This window comes from Miscanthus floridulus, chromosome 19 (genome assembly GCF_019320115.1).
Source record: "Miscanthus floridulus cultivar M001 chromosome 19, ASM1932011v1, whole genome shotgun sequence".
Lineage (NCBI taxonomy): Eukaryota > Viridiplantae > Streptophyta > Magnoliopsida > Poales > Poaceae > Miscanthus > Miscanthus floridulus.
In genome coordinates this window covers 101,374,392-101,399,340 of record NC_089598.1, presented here as the reverse complement: position 1 = coordinate 101,399,340, position 24,949 = coordinate 101,374,392, and the positions used below count along the sequence as shown (strand labels likewise).

The 24,949-nt window shown below is 45.6% G+C and overlaps 1 protein-coding gene and 1 pseudogene across 1 annotated transcript; both read right to left on the bottom strand.

Moving 5' to 3' along the window:
* Positions 1 to 6,346: 6,346 nt before the first annotated feature.
* LOC136528103 (mitochondrial intermediate peptidase, mitochondrial-like) lies at positions 6,347 to 12,715 on the bottom strand (annotated as a pseudogene).
* A 2,764-nt stretch (positions 12,716 to 15,479) lies between these two features.
* On the bottom strand, positions 15,480 to 18,205 carry LOC136527635 (non-specific lipid transfer protein GPI-anchored 7-like). Its single transcript, XM_066520426.1, has 3 exons — positions 17,720 to 18,205; positions 16,847 to 16,873; positions 15,480 to 15,891 (listed from the first exon to the last, which is right to left on the bottom strand). The coding sequence occupies exons 1-3, from the start codon at positions 18,033 to 18,035 to the stop codon at positions 15,782 to 15,784; spliced, it is 453 nt and encodes a 150-aa protein (XP_066376523.1). The 5' UTR covers positions 18,036 to 18,205; the 3' UTR covers positions 15,480 to 15,781.
* Positions 18,206 to 24,949: the final 6,744 nt, after the last annotated feature.

Below are 24,949 nucleotides of genomic sequence, written 5' to 3'. Positions count from 1 at the left end.
TATAATATGGTGCCACGTACGTGGATTAATGTAACGATGACATACGTGCAGGTTGGATCGTCAGAGGAACAAGAAGATTTTTGACTGGGAGAGGCACCACCAGTCCTACATTGAGGAATGGGAGGAGATGCACGACAACCTAGACGACAACAACGAGCCGCACACGAACCGTGAGTTTAGGCGGTACCAAGCTTGGTACCAGCGTTCGATAAGGTGCAGGCTCAGACTATAGTGGACCGAAGCTGACTACACCGATATCGAGTCCTCCAACGATGAGGACACGACGTACGACCGGTCCACTCGTGCAGGAAGGCAGGTGGAGGCAGGACCGATCTTGGACAGAGTGGTAAGCCAATCGACTTATTTTGTTACGTTTAGTTACATAACAATACATTAGGTGTTCTTGGACCGACGTTAGGAGTTATCTATTGTAGTTATTGCAACCTTCGAGCTGTATAACCCTTATAATAAGTTACATTCTTGTACAAAAGAAAACAAAACTAAATGATATCTATTCAGAAGTCTTATTATTGAAAACATTGTTGTAGGGCAATACACTGAGAAGCTCAGTTGAAGAGATCAAGCGCGTTAGGCCTAGAGTCAATGATGACTACATACTTGGCTTCCTAGATGTAAGATTAAAAATATTCTTTCAAACAAATCATTAATACGTTATATTCTTTCACTTAATATAGTTTTGTACAACAGAGGCTGTCACATCGTCTACGCCGTGTGGCTGGTCGTTGTGGTTGCAGGACAAACATGACGCATGACGTGTACGATCCTTCCACAGGAAGAGGAGCCTTGGGTTCCTCTAGTCAAGTAGCTACAGGGGATGAGGAGGAGGACGAGGAGGCCAACGACGACGATGACATGGACAAGAGGCACGATGAGCTTGGGCCCTCTCAGCTCCATGACGCTCCATCGACTCATCCTACACCGCCTCTAGGCACTAAGCGACGCCGTCCGCGTGACCCTTACACTCCAGGCACCAGCGCTCTGGGTCACAAGGGTAGGGGCAAGAGTAGGAGACAGTGAGGGACGTGGTAGATGTTACTATGAACTACTGTATTTACTTATCCTTAATTATTCGGGACTGTATGGACATTGTGGACTATTTGTACTTTGCATGACATATTACGTTGGTTCTGATATTCGTTGTGGTTGCATTATGCTTGTTGGATGATTAAATGTTTGGAATATATATTGATGTCTCTGTTTGTAACTGTGGATGCTTCTAATACAAGACCGTATCTTGCGAATTTTTTGCGTGAATCTTTAATCATACTATACTTGTACAAAGGCACAAATGTAGTACACAGATTAACTATAAATTTATTATGTTTATAATCCAGGAATATTTGTACATACGCTGTGTATAAGAATCTATGCTTTTCAGAGAATAAACATAGACTTTTCAGATAAACGTACAACATCGAATTATCACATTATTGATATAGACCTCTCAGATGCAAGGACAACATGCAAGGAAGCACAACTAAACTCTATCTCCACCATCCATCTTATGACTGTTTGATCCAAGGGCTAAGGTAAAGCAGCACACGGATCGTTGACATGGCACATTGACAGGCCTCCATTCCTCCTCTCGACCTATAAATAACCACTCACTCCCTCTCATTCACACAAACAATAAGGAAGAAGAACACTCCTCAGCATTTGCTTTTGTTGTAGTACCAATATCTGGAGGGTCATTCAGAGGGAGAGGAAAGGGGAAGAAAACTACCTAGGGGTGGGAGGGTCCTCTGGGTCCCGATTTCTTTGAGGAAGCTCTTTATGAGAGGTTCCCAGTTGAGAGCAAAAGTGATTTCACCAAAGAGGCACCACTGATAGGATACGATGAAAGGAAAGAAGAGTGGCCAAAATGCATGCATGGTGAGGACTGCCTAGTGCAGATGTTCACCGAGGAAATAGATGAAGGTCATCGTTTCTTCAAATGCCCGCGAGCATGGGTAATTTCTATTACTATTTGTTTCTTCAATATGTTTGTCTTGTATATCACTTACATGACATACTTTTTGTACTCTTCCTTGGCCGAAGAAAACTGTGGGTTCAGTAGGTGGGTCGATCCTCGACCTATTTATCCGCATGCGGAGTACATCTACTACCTACAAGACCGTATCTTCGATCTAGAAAGGGAAGTTAGCAGCGGTTACAAAGACGACGAACAGGACGACAACAACAATGGTGCTGATTCACAGGAGGCACTCTGCAATGATCCATATTGCACCTGCCCTAACCACAAGAAAAAGGGGTCTCCCCCATCACCCCTGCCACCACCACCACCAACCATAGGAGGCTACTATGGAGAAGGTGCAACACAATTTGCTATGTGGCCACACTACTAGGATGACTTTATGTTTTTCTTGTGGAGAACCCCAGGTTGAATTACCTAAGGCATGTTAGGTTTAATTACCGAAGGCATGGTTTAATTACCTAAGGCATGTTAGGTTTAGTCAAAGAAAACTATGTACCCAGGTTCGGTACCTATAGTCACATGCCATTTAATGTGTTTTGTGTGTTGATTTCTATAATGTCGTATGTCGTTAACTATTTTTTGCAGCACGTGTTCAAATAGAAATAAGTCTGTATCATTAAGCAAAATATTAAGACCATTGATAATGAAAACAACCACACAATGAAAAGTTTGATACTATGTCACATTACACAACATATTAATAGTATAACTAAATGCCGATAGTAGACAAAGGGGCAAATGCACTTCCAAATCCTCAATCTGAAACGTACTGAGTAAGCAACTCATCATCCGAGTACCAGTCCTCTACTACAACCCTGTTGCTGCGGCTAGGCTCAACTGCGTTGCTCTGACCTACCTGTCGCCTGTAGTAAGCGGCCTCCGCTTCGTCTGCGGCCGCTGCGGCCTGAGTGAAGAACGCGTCGTCATCCTCCTCTGCCTGTAAGCCCGCCTTTGCTAGAGCGATGAGCTCGCTCAGTCTGCCAGTGTCGTCGTCAGCCTCCTACGCCTGAATGCCCGCCTTTGCTAGAGAGATGAGCTCGCTCAGTCTGCCTGTGCCATCCTCAGTCTCCTGTGCCTGTATGCCCGCCTCTGCTAAAGTAATGAGCTCACTCAGTCTGCCAGTGTCGTCCTCATCCTCGTCTCCATCATCACACAACATAATCGGTGATTGAACAGTGCGACCAGCTCATGATCTATGGGCATCTAACTTCTTCTCCTCATATCTTGCACGAGCCACCTCTGCAGCATGTTCCCCGCTGCAACCAATCCCTTGATGTATAAAATGCAATCAGTTAGCAACTCGATAATATTACATTTAAAACCAGATAACGAAAAAAGGTTTTCAAGCACTCACTGGCACATAATGTAGCAACATGCTCATTCAAGACCTGCATCTGTACTCTTGTCTCCTCCCTTGCCTCATTCCTTGCCCTCTCCTCCTCTAACGTCGTTCGCCTCTCCAATCCCCATTTGTTAAGCCCAACATCGATCGGGTTACAAATACCGCGTTGTCTAGCAAACTCACGCATCTTTTCTTTGTGATGTTTAACGAATAGATTGACGTAGTCAGGTCCATATCCCCTCTTTCGTGCAATTACTTGCCTCTTCTTCAGTTCATCCAAGAACTTAGCTTGACCATCATAACATTCCCAACTGTATTTCCTAGTGCTCTATTCAAAACAAATATTATATCATATATGTATCAGGAAAACAAATAAAATACGATTTCATGTTTACCAGAAACATAACGAACCTCATCATACTCAATCATATGGCCACAATAATGACCTATTCCAAGCTCCGAAGGGACTAGGCCATAGTTGGATTTTACACCACATTCGCACATGACAGGAGGTGCTTTGTAGATTACTCGTTCTTTCTTCTTTTCCTTAATCCTCCGCGGTTCTTCTGGCCATTGGTTCTTAGGACCATACAACCACTCCTTGAAACGACACTTCGCCATTGAATACACCTAAATAATGAGACATTAGTACATAAACACATATAGCTCAAGATTTTAACACATACACTTTGCACTTACTTTATGCTTGTTTGGACACACAAACTCCAACGTATTCTCAGGGTTTATCACAGCTTGATCTCCGCAATCACACAGAGAAGGTTCCTCCAGTCGTCTAACTGCGGCTAGGTGCTTCTCCTTAGCTGTCATTGCCGGAGGGTTAGGGGGGGGGGTGGAACCCACCGCTTGAAGTGCTCACGTGGATGTCTTCCTCTAAACCAATCGTCGAAAAAGAGGTACCTAGGATCAAACTTTTCTGCACCATCGATCCACTGAAAGAAAAAGCACCTCTCATGGTCCTACACAACGAGATTCCAATAATATATTAGTACCATACTTAAACAAATAAAGAAAAAGGTAGTACAAATAATTTCTTACATTAAACCGACTACATGTGTAGAAGCAACGTGCGGCTGTGTCCGGATGTTTCGATTGAAAAACATGGGCCGGGAAACCATAATCACAGTTAGGGACAGAAAGGTCAGGGGGAACGGGGGCATCTTTGCTAGACGCGTCGGGGTATAATTCTCGAGGACGACCCCGTTTTCGCCAAAACTCCTCCCGAAACATTTCTTGCATCTAACAAATAGGATGTAATTTAACATACATAAATAAAAACATCACAACAAAATATCAATGAGAATCATAACTACAATACAATCAATTTCGTTATAAGAACCAAAAGCAGTTAACATTATACCCTAAACCTAGGGTTTCTCATTTCATCCACAACAATAAACCCATAACATAACTACATGCGGCTTGGTTTGCTAGCTTTTTCCACGCCTTGAAATTAACCTACGATTGTATAATACATATATTGAGGGATACAATGAAACCCTAAGTGATGACGATTCTTAGGTTCAAAAATCCGACTAATATGTACCGAATCGATGCGAGAAAAACAAGGAGGTGAGCGAGTATACCTTGCTCTCGAAGATCTACGGATCAAATCAAGGTTTTCAAGGTCCAATATGTCGATTCGTGAGGTAGGATGGAGTGGCGAGAAAATAACCCGAGGAGAAAGAAGAGGAAGAACGCTCGGGGAAAAAGGCTGGGCTGGGGCTAAATGCAGGTGGCTCGGCGCCATTCAGGCTGGCGCCGAGCTCGGCGCCAAGATCTACGGCGCCGAGCCCCTGGCAGGCCGTTTGCCCGTTCCCAGGACCTCGGCGCCAGTCACCGTGGCGCCGAGCTCGGCGCCAGTCACTCTGGCGCCGAGTCAAGGGTCTATTTCTGGAATTGTTTCCGTCAGGGGTCTGTTTGAGAGAAACTTTCGAAAAAAGGGTCAAATAGTAAAAAATTCAGCCGCCAACACCATCACTCCTACCCTTTTGGCACAGCTAAGAAGCAGAAAGCTGGACTGCTAAATGGGCCAAAAAGAACGGAAGAAAGCTGGACTGCCAGATGGGCCGAAAAGAACGAAAGGAATATTGGCAGATGCTGGTGGAATCTGCGTTACGCAAGAATTTCTGGAAGGAACAGCAGCTGACGATGCCTTGATGGCTGTCCTGTGTGCTGTTAGGGCTTCCCCAACGCTGTTTATTGAGCAGTAGCCTCAAGTGTCATGTAGGATAGGATAAATAAAGTAGGTGTTCTAAATTTATCATAGTGGCTTGGAGAACCTACATATGCTTGGAGAAAGAAGGTGGTCTATGCTAAAAAAGAAAAAGAAAGAGGAAATAAAGGTGAGACATGATGAAAGAAAAAAAATTTCTTTACAAACCACAAATAGTAATAGTTTGCATTACGTGAATAGTAATCTTAATATTTTCTAGTCTACGTAAATCACTTTATTTGTACTAGAACCGCTGAGAGTGTTAGCCTCGTGATGCCCTTAAATTTATCATAGTTGCCTTCGCAGTCAGCCACTCCCAGTTGTTGCCACGGTGTTTTTGTGAGAGGGCCTGCAGCCTGCTTTTTTTTTAGCGCAGCCGAACATTGTCCTATGAAATACTCTCTCTCAAAAAAAAAAAACATACACGTCAATTAAAGTAGTTCACGTTTAACCAAATTTCTAATAAATAGTTTTATATTTATGGCTCTAAATTAATTTAATATAAAAATATATTTTATAATTAATCTAATTATATTTATTTAATATCATAAATATTTTTATTAATACTTTTTATCTATAATTGATCAAGCTTAATATAACATACTTAAAAAAAAAAGGACACTATGCTTCTTTCTGGGACGGAGGCACGGAGCCACTACTCTCTGCTGTAGTAGAATAGTGATACGAACAAGCACCGACTGCCGGTTTAGTTCCCAAAATTTTACAAAATTTTTCAAAATTTTCTGTCATATTGAATCTTTAGACGCATGCATGAAATATTAAATATAAATAAAAAATAAAACTAATTACACAGTTTAGACGAAATTCACGAGACAAATCTTTTAAGCCTAATTAGACTATGATTAGATACTAATTGCCAAATAACAATGAAAGTGCTACAATACCATTTCCTAAAAAAAATTCGCCAACTAAACAAGGCCTCGGTGATAGAGAGCTGAGCTCCATTAAAAATCTTTTCCTTGTTTAAAAGAAACGAGCAAGGCATCAATCACACTCTTCTAGTCACCATTTCACTCTTATGAATCAGTGTTATAGCTAGGAAAACCTATAGGGCCGACTGTCACTTCATCATAGCATTGAAGGAAAAATCCCAGACAACGGGTGGGGCAGTTCGGCTGGTCAGTTTTTCAGCCAGAATTCACTGTTCCCAGCTGAAAAACACTGTGCACTCTCCCACAAATTTCTCCAGATTTCTCCAAATTCCTCCAAGCGAACAGGTACCGTCATGGCGTCACCTCTAGTAAAATTTGACAGATTACAAAACCATCCGCAGGTGAAACTATGAAGATAACGTATGCCTCGGGGTATAATCCAATTTCACATCAGAATCCCAGAAGAATATATCACCTTCATCTTCCACTAGCACCACCGATGTATGCCGAGAGGTCAAGCACCAGAACTCCAGCGACTCTGCCCCTTCGAGGTTAGCTCAAGCTGAACGACGCCAGCCTCCGCCCCCACAGTGGTATTTCACAATCCAATTTCTTTACACAAGGAACCAATGTTAGGGATTATTCCACTCCCAGAGTTTCTAATGATGGCATCACCTGCAAAATCCTTCAGCAGGGATGATGGGTCCTTTGACCCGCCGAACCTCAAGAATTTGTCCCTGATGGCACTGCCTGCACTGCAGGACAATGGGTCTTCTTGGCATACTTCTTGCCATATAGTTGTGGCAAAACATCTAGCATAGAGATAGCTATAGTAGCCTGCAATAGTGTAATATAATTGATGTAGCTATATGTCTACGAGGAATGAAGAATGATGCAATTCACGGACTAGAGGACAGCTCAAATGCTTACCAGCACCATAGGTTATGAGATGAGTAAATCGAGTATGCCAGTGTGTGCCTTCTGCGTATTTCCAACTTGCATGTTTCCTTCTCAAATCGGCAACAGTGGAAATCGTGTCCATAGGCTTGGATGCTTGCTCCCTAAACAAGGTTAGGTCCATTATAGAGTAGAAGATCTGGGAAGGGGAGCATAACAGCACTAAGTGAAACAAGAAATAGGAAACGCCAACTGTTCCTACTTCCTAGTGGTGTAAGAACTGCAAAGAAAAACGTACCTGCCTCTGGAGCTCAGTAGCAGGAAACATATTCCGAGAAGCATTTAGTGCCTTTACCAGCTTTTCTGGTATTGCATCTCCAGTTGTTTCATCTAGAGCAAATGTCTTCAAGACACGATAGTCCCAGGCATAATATCTGTAAATGTGACAAAACTCAACTCAACTGGGTTGACAATAAAAAGATCATATTTGGATTAGCCAAAATAAGATGTGCTACAGAATAAATTGTCATCTTAAGTAAAAACTAAAAACTTGTACATACTCAAACAGGTTTGAGGGGGTTTCAGGCTTTCAGCCACATCAAGAGTAACCCTAGTACCAGAGAAATGCTGATATTCCTGCAAATATAATATACTACCAGGTAACTAGAGTAAAGGTAATAGCAGAACTAATATATTAAGAAGAACAAGCAAAATACCGTTCTTGACAGCAGAGAATGAAGGGCATGCCCAAACTCATGAAAAAGAGTTTCAACATCTCCATGGTTAAGCCTTGCAGTTATTCCACAAGCACCTGAGAAGTTGCATACTAAGGCGATGATCTGAAAAGTGAGCATGGAGTCCATAGGTTAAAAGACCAAATGAAGCAACTTCGTGAAATTGTACTTGAGCAATATTCTATGATATATCTATCTGATTTTTACTTTACTTAATGTCGTTCAATATAATGTATGAGCATAAAGTTATGCAGATGGAGTCATAACCTGTAAAAGTTGATCCACACAGATGTTTAGGCTTATAAGCTGTGTAAAATAACTACCAAGCAAACTATTGATGCTTTTAGCTACCATTTCCTTTTATGGAAAGCCTTGATCTTGATAGAAGAACTTTGCATATTGTCCAGCAACATGGAATGAATAATGAACAAGAGAATACATACCGGCAGTTGGTAGTTTGAGTCTGATAATCTCCACCCCCCTTGGACAGCAAAATGAGCGCATCCTGGATGTTTACCCTTTCTGGAGTAGAGGTCAAGATACATGAATCCTAAATCACCCTGTTCATGAGACATCATAGCCTTTAGTTATTTTCGGCCCAGCAAACATTAGAATAGGTAAGAAAAGAAGGTAGTACACTGTCCAAGTAGTAGTAAAGGGGATCCTTGATTAGATTTCCCCTAAGCATTTAATATTTTATGAAATTTGCATGATTACAAACAACAAGAACTGACAATAAAACATATAATATTACTAGATAATGATCTCCATCATCATCAAGATAGCACAGTGTAAACCATCACTATCAAGCAGTCTAATTTTAACCGTGAAGTTGGGAATCATCAACTTAGCCCAGATGAACACAAACAGGGCAAGACACATTGTGAAGGATGGTCATTCAAGCCACCGAGTACGTGTTTAGCCTTAATTTACGATTTGTCATTTCAGTTTTGATAATGAATAGCAGAAAACCATGGTGATGATGGTAACATCTGCATATTTCCAAGAACTGCAGCTCAAATTACAGATTTTATCTTATTATACATAAGTTGGGCACATACACAAATAACCAAAGCAGAGAAGCTGAAAGTATTTATTCTGTGTTTGTTGTAGAATTATCATTAAAAAGCATGCTTGACACGATTGTACCTCATCGGGATGATGGAGACAGAGCTTTATCACATCTGGATGCCATGACTCCCCATCCCTCATAGGAATTTGATGAAATGTTGCACCAAATAATGATTCAACCAGAACATTTAGCCCTTTTAGGCACTGCGACAAGGGAAAGTATTTTGCAATGACCTGATAGATACCAAACAACGGGGGGTCAATGACTTATCCTACAAAAGGGTAAGGATTATATATATGTCAAACCAGAGTTAACATTAGCTTTAGATACAGTTATTTCATCTCGGAGATGCTTCTCAGTTTAGCACATACTGAAGCGTCCAGGTCATATACAGATGATTTCATCATTCCAATGAAGTAATCCTCATCCCAGGGTTCTAGATTGGCGCTCTTTTCATTACATGTCCTTCTCTTGAAATTCTGTATGATCTTAAATTCCTGCATGAGAGATGTTATCAAGAGAGAGATGGATCATAGAATTTAATGATGAATTTCAACAGACAGAACACCGCAATGCATATTGCCAAAATATGATCCATTCAAACCTCTTCGGCTTTATGCTTAACAATGTTGCTCAAATCTTCAAGAAATGACATAACCACATCAGCTGATGCAGCCATGTTAGGACGAATAGCAAATTCAGCATATGATTTGCATCCCATAATCTGTAAGGCCATGAACAGGGGGAAACTATGTTACTCATTATTTAGGGCAGTTGTGCACCACGAGTTACAGTTAAGATCAATGTCAATGCTATGATTTGAATAATACAACCAATAAACTTCATAGAACGAAGAAGATGCATTACCTTTGCAAGTTCATCACGAGCATGTATAAGTTCATTAAGAACGCCAATATTTTCATGAGGTTCAGAGTTCCCAACAATATATACCTGTTTTTTGACCTTTGGAAATTTTAAATAGTTAGATTTCCACTGGCACTAGATTGATAGTATGCAACCGTACTCATTGAATCAATCAAGAGGAAAAGTTAGTGGTGACATAAGAAATACAAGAATTGTTCGATGCTATAGAGACATCTTTATCCAAGTTACAAAGTTTGGTTCTATGAATATTAGAGATGTTTTGCAAGTGGAAGAAAACTTACTTCCTCATCAGAAATCCATCTTAGTGCTGATGATAGATTTCCTGATTCTGTTACAATCCTTAGGCCTTTTTGCTTTTCAGTGTTCATCTGTTTGCTAGTATTAAAACGGGAAACAGACTTGAAAAGACGCTGCATATTCCTTGGAATCCGTGAAGCTGGATACACATCCACAAAACCTGGTTTGTTCATTACATTTTCATTGAACCTGGCACAGCCAAAAAAAAAGTATACACTATCACCAAAAGGCAGTATCAATCGACACTCTCAGCATAAATTCTGAAGCAACTAGTCAATTCACTAAAATGAGGCATTGCACAGTGAAGGGAAAGCAACAGGATCCACGGAGAGATGTAGTCAAACTGTCCATAAAAGTTTCTAGTAAAACAAACAGAGTTCCACTCCACAGCTTAGAGGGCTATTTGGCTGACAATGGGATCAACTAGTTGCATGCATAATAGGTGCACAATGGGGCAAAATACTTTAAAATCAACCAACACCATTTTTTTCATTTTTCAGCAGTAAATGAAAAATATCAAAGGCAATCATCAAATTTTTTTGAATAAATGCAATAACTCAACACAAATACTCTTTAACCTCAAAATATGCAATGCATGCAACCTAATTGCTTTATTACGAACATCAAGACTACTGGGCATATAGAAAAAAAATCCCAATACCTTTAAGCACTGAAAGAATAAGAATCAACTAGTAAGCCATTCCAAACATCTCAGTTATCTTTCATCATTTAGCTGAACTGGCAAACAAGCAAGCAGAAATCTATTCTTCAAGACAGAAGAGACTCTAGGGCTTGTGCAAACATCAAGAATGGAACATATATAGCTTACCAAAAAGCCATGTCGTTAAGTGATGAAATTACTTGCCAATAGATACCTTGAAAACATGCAACTAAAAATACAGATTACAAAGCAGTTCAGCAGCAAAGATGGCAACGACTATATACAGAAATGGTCCAATTAATATTTTTTTTTTGACAGAGGTAATAGCCAACTTTTATAGAAAGCAAAAGGAAAGTGTCCAATTAATGTACCTACTTTCTACCCAGCTGGGCAATCTCAAGGTTCAGCTGATTAGCATTCTCAAGTTTATCTGCCAAAAAGGAGAACTATGATTTACTTTAACAGTCAAATGTCATTAGTAAAGAAAAAGAAATATAAAGTTCAGTTGTGCAACCTTTAGGAAGATGTATCCCTCCTTTTTCAAAGTCAATGCGCAAGGTAGTTGCTGCTCTTCGAGCTTCCTCTGTGAGCAGGACACTTTCACCTTCAGCTTTCAGTATAGCATTGTACAAAGTAGTGTTTGTATTCAGGTACTGCAGCGCGTTACAGAAATCAAAATGTTACTATAAATTGATCAAGTGATTTGATTTCACATCTTTTGCAATTAGCTAAAGGATGGCAAGGTTTCACAAAAGTGTTTGACAACCTATCATAATACTTTACGATCACTATACTATGCAGACATGTTGATTGTTTAAGCCATTATTACAGATAACAGTCCAAGTCCATATCAAGCAATGTTCGATGTCAAGCTCACCTGAAGATGCTCATAAATCCTCATTGACGCCTTATCTGCCTCCTCCACAAACTCCCTAGCACACAAGTATATCTCCAATTCACAAACGAGAAGACACATTGCCACCCAGCACCCAAATTGCATGAGAAGCACAGACTCACCTATCAGGGTGTGTATTCCTGCACAGCTCGGCCGAATCAATGACAGAACAAACCTAACAACACCATCAAGACATAGACACATCAGCTAAGCGCCTACTCCTACGCTGCATCAACTCAAACAGATTGATTCAAAAAGGGACATTCAAACAACACCAGCAAAGGAGGATGTAGATTACTGTATTGGAAATCTCGTCCATGGTCCGCACTATCTCGGGGGACGACGGCAGCCGCGCGACGCGTGCCACGAGCTCGTCCGACCTGCGAGTTGGAGCAAGCTTTCACTGAGGTTTAGCAGCCCATAATTTGATAGAGGCGTGATAGCACTGGGTGAGTGGTGTCGGCCTTCAGGCTTCCCCTTTACCGCTGGATGGCGTCGTCCACGAAGCGGCGGAACCCCTTCGCCGTGCGCAGCACGTCGAAGCCGTATAGCCCCGTCTCCGGCTTCTCCGAGACTGTGGAGAACGCCGCCGCAGCGCCGCGACGGATGGCGGCGGCACGCGAGAGCATTGCGGCGGGCGCTCAGTTGGTCAGCTTTGAGGGCTACTTTAAAGCTTCCGTGTTGGGTCTCCCTCTGCTTGTAGTTGATATACCCTCGCGATTTGTGTCGACGGCGTTGTGCTGCTCGCTCGGCTTCCGTCTCCGCCGCCGCTCGCCGGAGCTCGGGAGCGACAGAAAGTGGGATGGGGAGGCGAGCCGCGGAAGTCACTGCAAAATGAAAGGGGTTCGAGGGTGCTTACGCAAAAGACCCCTTCGCCGTTTCCTTTTGCTCAATCAAGGCCGCCTATGGTTGATCGAGCGGTCAGCGATAGCTCCAGTTTGGATGGCGATTATTCATCGGGATACAAATTCTGAGGGCATAGACGGAAACAAAGAATAGTTTGAGGGCCTCCTAAAGAAACGTCCTCCAGTTCCCTAACGCTCTTCGATCTGGGCCGCATAAAGCCGCATCGGACGGCCAACAAAAAACACCTAACCGGGCTGACATAAAAAACACGGTTAGCTGGAGCCTGGAGCTCCTCGCCGCCGCTTGCCGGAGCAGAGCGCTGCCGTTAGCCGGACGGCAGCTGACAGCTCTCTCCTCCTCCCTGGCATCCTACACCTCCTGTATACTTTTCTGGCTTCTGCAGTCTCAGCCACCTGAGGACACACACCTCCACTAGAGCTCTCACTGTAGTGGCTGCTTCCCGTTCGAGATAATTGGAATTTTGCCATTATAAAACATGGGTTTCGCTAGTTTGCTATCTCACAAAAGGGATTCGCTCACTTGCTATTATAAAACTAGACACACTCGCTGGAATGCCCTTTTATCCGCCCATCATGCCAGCATAACCGTTTTGCCCCTGCTTCTTCCACGTCCACGTCCGGCTCATGACCCGCGCCAACGTGGACGCGTGGGCGGCCGACCTGTGCCGCAGCGTTGGCGCCGCCACCGGAATCGACAGCACCCTCGTCATCTACGTCGGCGACATGCGCTGGGCCGTCGACAGCAGCAGCAACGACGACGCCCACGGCTTCAGCCCCGCTGCGCACCTGGCCGCAGAGCTCGCCCGCCTGCTCGGCGAGCTCCGCCTCCGCGCCGCGTCGCACGGGCACGGCGGGCGCGCCTGGCTGGTGGCGGCAGCGAGCTACGGCACCTTCATGCCTTGCCAGCGGTCGTCCCTGGAGGTGACGTGGGACCTGCAGCCGGTGTCCGTCCCTGCTGGCGCTGGCGGCGGCCTCGACCTGGCGCTCGGCCCTCGCGCTGCAACTGCAAGGTGACAAACCTGTTGTTTATTTTACTCCTACTACTGTTGTTTGTTTCGTACAGTACGCTTTGCTTTTGTTTTGATTCACTTTGCTGTGACTGATGTGTTGCTGTCGGCTGTCCTGTCCTGCTCTCTTTTGGTTTGGTCCCTTCTGTTTGGAGTTTGGAGTTTGGAGTTTGGACTGAGGATACCCCTGAAACCATTCACTTTGGTATGCTTGGCCATCCATTAGAGTAGACAGACATACTAGCCTGAAATAATCAGAAAACTGGAGTAGTGGTGGCTATTAGGAGGACATGTTCTCATTTTTCATTTCCTTAGCAGGATTCGGAATCTCCAATGCAAACAATCTGATTGCATGCGCAACTCATATTTATCCTACTACTACTACTATAAATCTTGCTGCCTACTGTTTCGTCTTTGTTATGAAAAATACTACAGTATATGCAACACTGAAGCGTAATAGTTGCATCTGTTCTTGCTGTCTGCTGTCTTAGCAGCCCGGCTGATGGCAAGGCTGTCTGCAGTGGCGGATCCACAGGGGGGGGCTGCCGGGGCTACAGCCCCCCTAGTGAGCCTAATCTCTTCATAAATCACTATTACATAGTGGCAAATCACCATTAATCTTTAGTGTTAGCCTTAGATCTTCATTGTTTAGCCCCCCCTTAATCACCATCCTAGATCCGCCACTGGCTGTCTGCTGTCTTTGTTACGAAAATGAAGCATCGGTTGTGAGAGCAAAGGCAGCAGGCACCAATCTCGCAGCAATAGCAATAGCAACCCAGGGCTGTGCTTAAGCTTTGAGGAGGCTCCCACCTTTCATGGCAGGAGCAGGATCAAGCACCAGGACGTCATGACCACCCTGAGCCTCCTCCTGGACTCTGTCGAGACATCCGATGAGGCCCACCGCCACGAGAGCGAGGGCATGCTGGAGGCCAGGACGGCGGCAGCTAAACCCAGCGACATGAATAGTGTCCCATGGTTGTCGACCTGCGAGCTGCCGCCGCCGTCCGGCGATCTCAAGAGAAAGGCGGAGAGCGTCCGGATGCCGAGCGAGTCCAAGCGCTGGATGGGCGGTGGCGGTGGCGGTGGCCTTGACCTGAACCTACGCGCTGACGACGACATTGCGTGGCGTGAACGGCGACATTCCAGGACGGCGACGAGGACGTCGCTGTCTCCGACAGGAAGATAGGCGGACGCGATCTGCTCGGCCATCTGGGTGGCCGGGGACGGGGTGTCCAGGGACGCCATGTCGGCCTGGAGATCCCCGAGCACCGCCTCAAGCGCGCCCCGGCAGACGTGGTGCTGCGTCACCTATGTGCAGACGGTGAGCCGTACGCTCTTCCTCCGCTGCGCCGTTACGCCAAGCACGTCGCAGACCTGCGTCAGCGAGCTCAGCGACGTCGCCTCCATCTTCTGCCGTTGAAGAAGAAGCAGGGGCAAAACGGTCATGTTGGTATGGTGGGCGGATAAAAGGGCATTCCAGGAGTGTGTCCAGTTTCGTAATGGCAAACGAGCGAATCTCTTTTGCGGGATGGCAAACGAGCGAAGCCCACGTTTCATAATGGCAAAATTCCAATTTTCTCTTCGCGTTCCATATGGAAGTGGACAAGTGGTTTAGTAATGATCTGTAGTGGTGGTTGGTAATGATGAAGCACATATACAGTACATGGTAACAACTAGCAAGAACCTTTTTCATCAAAAAAAAAAACTAGCAAGAACCTTTCATCTAATTGTGCAGAGTCTAATACAAAGACCATGATGAAACCAATAAGAAATTCTGATTCAGATACCCCACTCTACTGGCTGACCATATCAAATACACAGCAAAACAAATTCTGATTTAGATACACCAGTCTACTGGCTGACCACATCAATACACAGCAAAACAAATGTTGATTGTGTTAGTCTCGGAATACATACAGCCTAGCATCACCATCTCAGAACATTGTAGGTGCAAATCATCTACCGCGGGATAAGACGAGTTGTCCACTGCAGCGTGCTAGACTTTATGCCAATACAGACCACAAAGCCAGGAACAAGCTCATCAATACTGGGAAACCGACTGACAGAGTGCGATGACCGGCGTTGCTGCCACTGCCACCACCTGATGGTGAACCTGCAAGTACAGTTTGTGAGGCCGAAATTGCATTGTATAGGTGCCGTTTGGAAAGGTTTATTCAAGGTCTCTTCCTGTTTGAGATGAAGTTGCAATTGACATATGATGTGAGCTAATTCAGTTAAAGAAGTTTAGTTAATAGTTCCATTTAAACAGTCAGATGTACAATTTCCTTTTGGTGTGTGGGTGGGTGGGGTGCACTGAACCACTGCTTCGAACTTCAAAGTTAAGAGCTGGAACAACAAACGATACTTACTACAAGGATTTAGGCTAGATAGTTCATGGAAAATTAGCAAGTTTGGTGACTAGCATGTAAAAGCAACACCACTAAAACACTACGAGCATCACCCTGTTAGGCAGACCCAACAGATTGTTTATAGTTTCATTTTAGAACAAACTGTTCATATGAAGCAGTGTTGGGCCACCATCAATTACGATGAAATTATACTCCTGACATAGTGCTCGACTGATCTCTGCCGAGTAGTTGTTTGGTAGCAATCCTATCACCACTATTAAGCATGCGAAAATTCCTACTTTGTACTGCATTTATTATCTGTTTCAGTAGCTGGTGGCTTCTGCCAATAACTGGTTTTCCAAATGTGTATACACATACAGAAGCGATCCAATCTGCAAATGAATGCACTGCATTGTTGGCAATAGTAATCCTTGGGACCATGCCTAACCATACAGAAACTTTAAGCGTGCTAGTGCAATCGCTGTGCTCTCACTTGGTTAGGAGTAGATTTGGATGCGCTTCATCCTTTGCTAAGTAACATAATCTCTGAAAAGTTTCTGACTCAATATATATGACTTGAATCAATTTTCCCTAAAATCACACTTGAAATTTAAACACATGAATTTTCTATTTGGTAATGGAGGAAGTTCCAATTAGCAAGATATCACACAACAAAGTGTTGTAACCAAGCAAAGCAAGGGGAAGAGCACTATAGTTTACCTGGAGGAGACTGTGTAGGAGAAAGGCCTGTAAAATAAAAGTTTAAAGACATTTATCAGAAAACAAAAGATATACATCAAATTTATTTGAAGAAAAACTGTGTGCAGCTAATGTAGAATAAAAGTGGAACACCTGGATAGATACAGCACACCTAATACCATTATGTCAAAGTGCAAGGTTTGGGGTTTCGCTATGTGGCTTTCAGAGTAGAATTTCTGAACCCCTATGAAATTCAACCCACAGTACGAAAATCCTAATCAGAACCAAGGGTCTATTACATCGTGTCATACACTGACACTACATATTTTCTGAATGGGCTTGTAAATATTATCCTAGATTTCTACTGCCAATACTGGACTGAGAGCATGAGGTCCTGGTATTTTTTTAATGGAAGACAAGCTGGCACACAGCTAGATTAAACTAAGCTCATGCTCATCACGGGTCAGACTGAGGAAACATACACAGCAGCTGTAATTTTAATGGTTCTGAGCCTTTAATCAACACTGACCATGGATCTCATTTCAATGTTCGCATCTAGTACTAGATGTTTCCCCCTAGTTGCCATTGACCTGATAGAGATGGCAACGTACCCAACTTGCCTACGCCAGTAGCAACTAACGCGGAAACGTAAGTCACGGGCCCTTTGCACACTTTTCCCGGCCTTGTGTTGCTGGCTTGCTGCTTGTTGCTTAATCACTTAGCTGATGCCTACTTTGCGCAGATCGATCACTAAGCATGACAGCTTGATCGCTAAAGATGCTTGCTTTACCTACTTTTGCAACCGGTCGCTATTAATCAGATGCTGGAAAATCTCACCTGGAAGATAAAAGGAAGAACATTCATTTACTGCGCTGAAAATGAAAGTAGAATTACCCTTGCACGCGGCGGTGGTGTCGTTGAGGCCGCAGCGCTTGGAGAGGCCGAGGGCCGCGTCGAGGCTGATGTTGAAGGCCTTGAAGATCTCCGGCGTGGCGTAGAGATCGCAGAGGCACTTGAGGTCGTTCTGGACGGCGTCCTTGAGCGGATCGCAGCAGGTGGCCGGCGGCGTCCCCGTCGTGTTGATGTACTGCGAGCACGGGACCAGTTTCGCCGCGCAGTTCGGCGTCGTCTGCGCCGCCGCTCGGGGCGCCAGCACGCCCATCACCGCCACCAACGCCACTGCGGCCGCCGCCGCCATCCGCATCGCCATCTCTCTCTCTCTTCTGTGGAGCGTGGACACTGGACGGTGGACAGACTCCCTCTCCTCTCCTCTCTGCTGCAGTGTTGCTGCTCGCTTCCCTCTCTCAGAGAGCAGAGGAAGCGAGGAAAGGTGGAGCCTTTTTTACAAGTGAGAAGTGCTGACTCTGGGCGGTAGGTGTGCTTTGGACGGTTTTGCTTCTGGAGAGACTGGTCAGATCTGTACATGCTTACTTTTCGTTCTCATTTGAGTTAAATACATGTTAGCCCTTGAACTTATCTTGAGGTGTCATTTAAATTCACAGACTCTTAAATCGTACTTCTGGCACCCTAATGTTATTAAGTATGTCACTTAGGTCCATAACTTATCGGAAGCAAGGTTTTGACCGACGTGGCGTGGACAGCGTGGCGCTCACTGGGTCCAAGTGCAAATGAGCCGCGCGTGAGCCTGGTTTATGGGCGTGCAAATAAGCAGAGAGGCCACCCAGTTCTTCTGTTCTCCTCCATTTCCCCTCCTCTTACTTTTCCCTTCTCTGTCTCTGTCTCTCTGTCTGAATTCACTCTCCAAGCCGCTGCCGCCGCCTTGTCGATCTACTCCATGGCGCCACCAGGGAGCATGTCGTGCTTCAATAGGCGTGTGGACGACCTTCCCCTTATCCTGTGCACCGAATGCGGTGGTTGAATGGTGCTGAGGCGCGTTTCCACGCAGCCATGGAGTGCAGGGAAGGTTTTCTACTATTGCCCAAACCATAAGGTGAGTTAGGGTTTGATGATTCAAATCTTTGGCACTTGGATTGTTGTGTCCTTGTTGCGATTGAGTTGGATTTGGTTATTTTGGCAGAGGGATGGCAGCGGGTGTCCATTTTTCTACTAGGAAGCAGACTACATCAAGCACATCTTAAAGATATTGAAGGAAAGCGGCAATGGCACATGTGAAGCCCAGTCCGAAGGAGAATCAAACCTACGTCCCTATGCTGGCCTAATGGACAATGCAGTGGTCAACAAAGCTCAAGGAAATCAAAGGAAGGACCAAGACGCAGTTCGTTTGCTGAATGTGATATGTGTTCTCTATGTGTGTATAGTGTTGGCACTTGTGTTAGTTGTGGTTGTTCAGTTGTGCAAATAAACTCAGTCACAACTCTACAAGAGTACTCATTGTGTACTGTGGACATCAGAAGCAATGGAAACCATCCTTTTTATCTCAATTTTTCATCTATTTCATAGTTCACCTGATAGCAGTAATAGCATCCATGTGCACATACACTGTTTTGGTCAATGATTCATGCGATGATCTAAACAAAAGACTATTGCCACCATCTCAAACATTGTTCTGGGGCCATGATAAGATTTACAAAAGATTGTACAGCACAATCTAAAGCCTTATGCTGGTGCTGAACAAAAGCACAGAAGGACTACACAAAAGCGTAAAAGGACTTGTCATCTTCTACTGCTGGTCTGTAGACTTTGGACATCAGGTCTTCTTCTTCTTAGGGTCTCCTCCCTTCTTCTGCTGACCTTTGGACTTGTCACCCTGCTTGGCACTTCTCTTATATGCTGTTGACCTCCCCAGCTTTGTTGTAGTTGTAGGTGGCAGTGGTCTTGTGGTTGGCAGGTTTGTTCTAATGAATGCAGAGGCTGGCATGGGTTCCTGTTGCCTCACCATGCTGCTGGTCTGTGAAGACTAAAAGAAAACAAGTGTTTGTTAAATGTGACAATAGTAGTTGTTAAAGCATAGTGTCCTACCTCTTCTTCTAGCTGTGAAAGCATAGTGTTTGTTAACTATGACAGTAGTGGTGTGTTGGTTTCTAGAAAATGAATGGCAACCTGCAAGCATAGACAGTTAGCTGTGCAAGCATAGTGAAAAATTGGTGTATTGTGAGTAAAATATTTGGTCAGTCCATACTACCTGTATAATCACTGGTTCTTCATCTAAGTTGTCATCTATTTGCTGTGTAGGGTCCTCTACTTGTGGTTCTTCTATAGTTTTCCTCATAGGCTGTAGTTTGGGCCTTATTCCTGACTTCCTTAGCTGGCAGCCTGCTCTGTTGTGGCCTTGATCCCCACAGTAGCTACAAGTCATTTGCATTCTATGCTTTGACATTTTTATTCCACTAGTTCCTTCTAATTCCACTAGTTCTTTCCTTCTATTCTTAGGAGGTTTGTCCACCTTCTTTTCGTATAGAGGAGGAAGCACAACAAGAACTCCTTGGACCTTCTCCCGAATGGACTTGTCAGCACATGGATAGATCTTGGGACCATATGCAATCAGAAATCTTGCTGAAGTATAGCAGTCATGGACCATTGTTTCAGTGGGCATCCTTTCATGCCTTAGGCAAGAAATGATATGTGAACAAGGTATACCAGTGAGATCCCACCTTCTACAGTCACACTGTTTCAGCCCAATGTTAACTACTAACAGATACTCCCTATCCTGCACCTGAAATATACCATGTCCAGAAGGTGCTGCAAAACAAGTGTTGGCAAACTCTAAATTCTTCTAAACTTTCTTCCTAATCTTCGGGCAGATTGGTCCCTACCACACTTCTCCAACCTCTTTCTCCTTGCTGTAGTACCTACTCATCAGTTGGCCCTTGATGTGCTCCAACATACTGAGAATTGGCATTTCTCTAGCATCCAAGATATACTTGTTGAAAACCTCACAGCTATTGTTCAAAAGTATGTCACACTTGCTGTAAGTGCTAAAAAATGCCCTCACCCAAGTGTTTGGAGCCATCCTTTCTAGCCACTCATATGCCTTCTGGTTTAGTGCCCTCATTTTGTCCATGTTTCTATTCCATTGATCCACAGTGGTGGACCTAGCATATTTCCACAGTTGTATCTTCAGGTTCTCCCCTTTGAAGTGCTGCTGGAAGTTGTTGTACAAATGTCTAACACAGTGTCGGTGCAGAAAGTGACCAACACGTAAATATTTATAGTTTTGCTATACGTTGTGATCGGAAGTGGCCTAGCACTCAATGACATAAGGTTTATACTAGTTCAGGCAACGTGCCCTACGTCTAGTTTGAGTCGGTCGGTGACTTTATTCCTGAGCCCAGGTGCTCGAAGTTTGCTATGGGGTTACAAATGGAAGGGAGAAAGATGGGGGTACAAGAGGTCCGGTCGGACTCTAGTCTAAAGGGCCGAGAGTGACGGGAGCTCCGCTATGTGCTAAGTGTTCGAGCGTATGCTCGAGGTTTGAACCTAGTGGTTCTGTTGTGGTGTTTGAGTGAACTGAGGGGATCTATCTGTTGGGAGAGAGCGCATCCCCTTTTATAGATGAAGGGGATGGCCTTACAAGTGAGAGAGAAAGAGAGAGTACGCATGCTAAGTCTTGTTGCCCACGCCGTCGGGTACAAGATGATTGTAGGCGCCCATAACACTGTTAATGTCAGATGCATGTGGGAGATTGCGTTGTCTTCTTCTGGTATGGCAAACGTCGGTGCCTGCCATGCTGTTGATGCCCATAGGCATGCAAGGGGTTTTACCGTGCTCATCCGGTATGGGAGTGTTATGGGTGCCCACAACACTGTAGGGCAAATATCGGCGCCCACAACACTTCTTGGGTTCTGACATGCCTGGAAGGTTGCAGGGCACTCTTCTAACATGTCCTATCGGTACTGTCCTGTAGGTGTATAGGATATGATCCTCGGTTTTGCAGTTGACTTGAGTGCCCTGCCTTACTTGCTCCGTCCGTTTCCTGATCCTCACTAAGCGGGCATCCTCGATCGGTTGGTCCTAGTTGGCTCCGACTGCGCCAGTCAGAAAAGAGCTGTAAGCAGGGGTTCGGTGTGTCCCTGATCGGAGACGTAGTTCGGAGTTTAGAAGAAGTGTTTGGCCAGGCCTTCCGGTCAGAGAGGCAAGCCAGAGTCAGAATCGAGTGATGTTCCTCCTTTGAGAGGCCTTTCGGTCAGAGATTGGATCGCCCTTCTGGCCTATTGTTTTAGGTGTTTGGGCTGGCCCAAGAGTTTGCGTGTCGTTCGCAACGTCGTCTACTGGGCCAAGCCTTTGCTGGGAAGTAGGTCCATGAGGGACCCCGGGTTTATGAATCCGATAGGAGCCCTCGAGCCCCTGGGCGATTCAGGTAGAATCATCTAGGGGATTTTTATCTTGACGGCGGGTGCTCGTGAGCGCGCCCGCGGGTGTAGCCCTCGAGCCCCCGAGTGATTTGGGCAGAATCATTTGGGGTTTTTTTCGTGTTTGCTAGCGGGGGAGGTTTGTTTCGTCAGCGGGTGCGCGCGAGCGCACCCGTGGGTGTAGCCCCTGAGCCCCCAGGTGATTCGGGTAGAATCACCTAGGGGGTTTTGTCAGCGGGCAGTTTTAGGGATCGGGCGAGATAGAGCTTGTGGATCCTAGCGTCGGGCGCAGCCGAGGTAGTTTTTAGGGATCGAGCGAGACGGAGCTCGTGGATCCTAGCGTCGGGCGTAGCCGAGGCAGTTTTGGGATCGGGCGAGACAGAGCTCGTGGATCATGGTGTCGGGCGCAGCTGAGGCGGTTTTTAGGGATTGGGTGAGACGGAGCTCGTGGATCCTGGCGTCGGGCATAGCCGAGGCAGTTTTGGGATTGGGTGAGACGGAGCTCGTAGATCCTAGCGTCGGGCGCAGCCAAGGCAGTTTAGGCATTGGGTAAGACAGAGCTTGCAGATCCTGGCGTCGGGTGCAGCTGAGGCACTTTAGGGATCGAGCGAGATGAAGCTCACAGATCCTGGCATCGGGCGTAACCGAGGCACTTTAGGGATCGGGCGAGATGAAGCTCGTGGATCCTAGCGTCGGGCGCACCGAGGCAGTTTTAGGATCGGGCGAGACGGAGCTCGTGGATCCTAGCGTCGGGCACAGCCGAGGCAGTTTTAGGGATCAGGCGAGACGGAGCTTGTGGATCCTAGCGTCGGGCGTAGCCGAGGCAGTTTAGGGATTGGGAGAGACGGAGCTCGCGGATCCTGGTATCGGACGCAGCCGAGGTAGTTTTAGGGATCGAGCGAGACAGAGCTCGTGGATCCTAGCATCGGGCGCACTGAGGTAGTTTTAGGGATCGAGCGAGACGGAGCTCGCGGTTCCTGGCATTGGACGTGCTGAGGTAGTTTAGGGATCGAGCGAGACGAAGTCGCGGATCCTGGTGCCAAGGCAGTTTAGGGATCAAATGAGATAAAGTCGTGGATCCTGGCGTCAGACGTGCTGAGGCAGTTTAGGAATCGAGCGAGATAGAGTCATGGATCCTGGCGTCGGACGTGCTAAGTTGTTTTAGGGATCGGGCGACATGGAGTCATGGATCCTAGCGTCGGACATACCGAGGTAGTTTAGGGATCGGGCGAGACGGAGTCACGGATCCTGTCGTCGGACGTGCCGAGGCAGTTTTTAGCGATCGGGCAAGACAGAGTTTGCGGATCCTGGCGTCGGACGTGCCGAGGCATTGGGCGTCTTGAGCCCCTGAGCCCCATTGGGCTTTGGTCGGGGTCGGTTGAGTTTTGTGTGTTACCCCATTCGCAGTTTCTCACAACTGTCGGTGCGGGACCCACGGGATGCCCTGTAAGAAAGAGAGAAGATCTAGTCTAACTAGGATTCTCCCCATGTAATCTTAGTAGTAGTATTATTTTGTAATCCTACTAGGAACTCTCATTGTAAACCAACTAGGAATCTGACCTCCTGACTATATAAAGGAGGGCAGGGTTCCTAGAGAAGGGAGATCATGATTTCTACAACACAATCAATCCAACGCAGAGGCTAACGTTGACTGGACGTAGGGCTATTACTCGACCATAGTCGAGGGCCTGAACCAAGATAAATCGACTGTCTCTTGCATTCACCGTCGAGTTCCGCATACGCTGAAGCCCGAACAATACTGCCCCGGGGACCCCCGTGGTAGGCTATCGGTGGTGAAACATCGACAGCTGGTGCGCCAGGTAGGGGCTTTCGGTGAATTTGCATCCGAGAGCTCGATAGACCTCAACAACATGATCTTCTCAACGGGATCAACTTTCATCTTCGGCTCATGGATCTGTGAGGCGGACAACAATGGCAAGCTCCAAAGTCGTCTCCTCGAGGATTTGAAACACCATGAAGACGATTCTATTCCGACGACCACGACAGATCAAATCTCCGAAGGATTCGTGTAGCTCATAGTGTCTGATTCAACTCAGGTTCCGCAGCTTTGCGCATCCGACTCGAATTCGAGCTCCGCATCCGAGTTGGAGTCTTATCCGAGTCCTTTCGGGAAACTGAGTTCTTTTTCGATGGGACTTAACGTGGCCCTGGCCTATCAAGAATACAACTCGGAGTACGCGCAGAATCCCTTCAAGAAGTCGGATCTTCCTCCACTCGGACTCCTAAACATGGCAAGATCTTATCAGGCACGGCTTAGAGAAGTCCTCGATCCAGTACTAAGAATGCCACTGAAGGGAGCTCAGGAAGGTCTCGTCCTGACTATAACATCTCAAGACTGCATCGTTCACTGGCTAGACTCTGTTCCTAAGGATAACAGTACCCAACTAGACAACACGACGACAACGGCTATTCTACCCTACCAAGAAGGAGACTCGATCTACGACATCGAGGCATCTACTAAAGTCATCAGCAACTCCGACAGTATGAAAACCAACGCCAATAACAGAACGGCTCACGCACAGGAAGTACTCATGGTTCGACGTCATCGGTCACCATTAAATCCCCCAGAAGCACCCGATGTCAGGTCATCAGATGAATCAGAATCCAACATATCACCCTTTGCCCAGGGCTACGATGGAGAAACCGAGAGTCAGAAACAAGCTAGAGAAAGAAAAAACAAGTTGAAGCAAGGGCGCCAACACCGTGCTAGGCAGCACAGGGAAGCCTGGATCAGATACGAGTCAGAGTTGGCTGAATACGACAGAAGAAAATCACAACGAGAAGTCAAAGGAAGACGCACGACAAATACGCCTTACGATAAGATTCGAGAAGC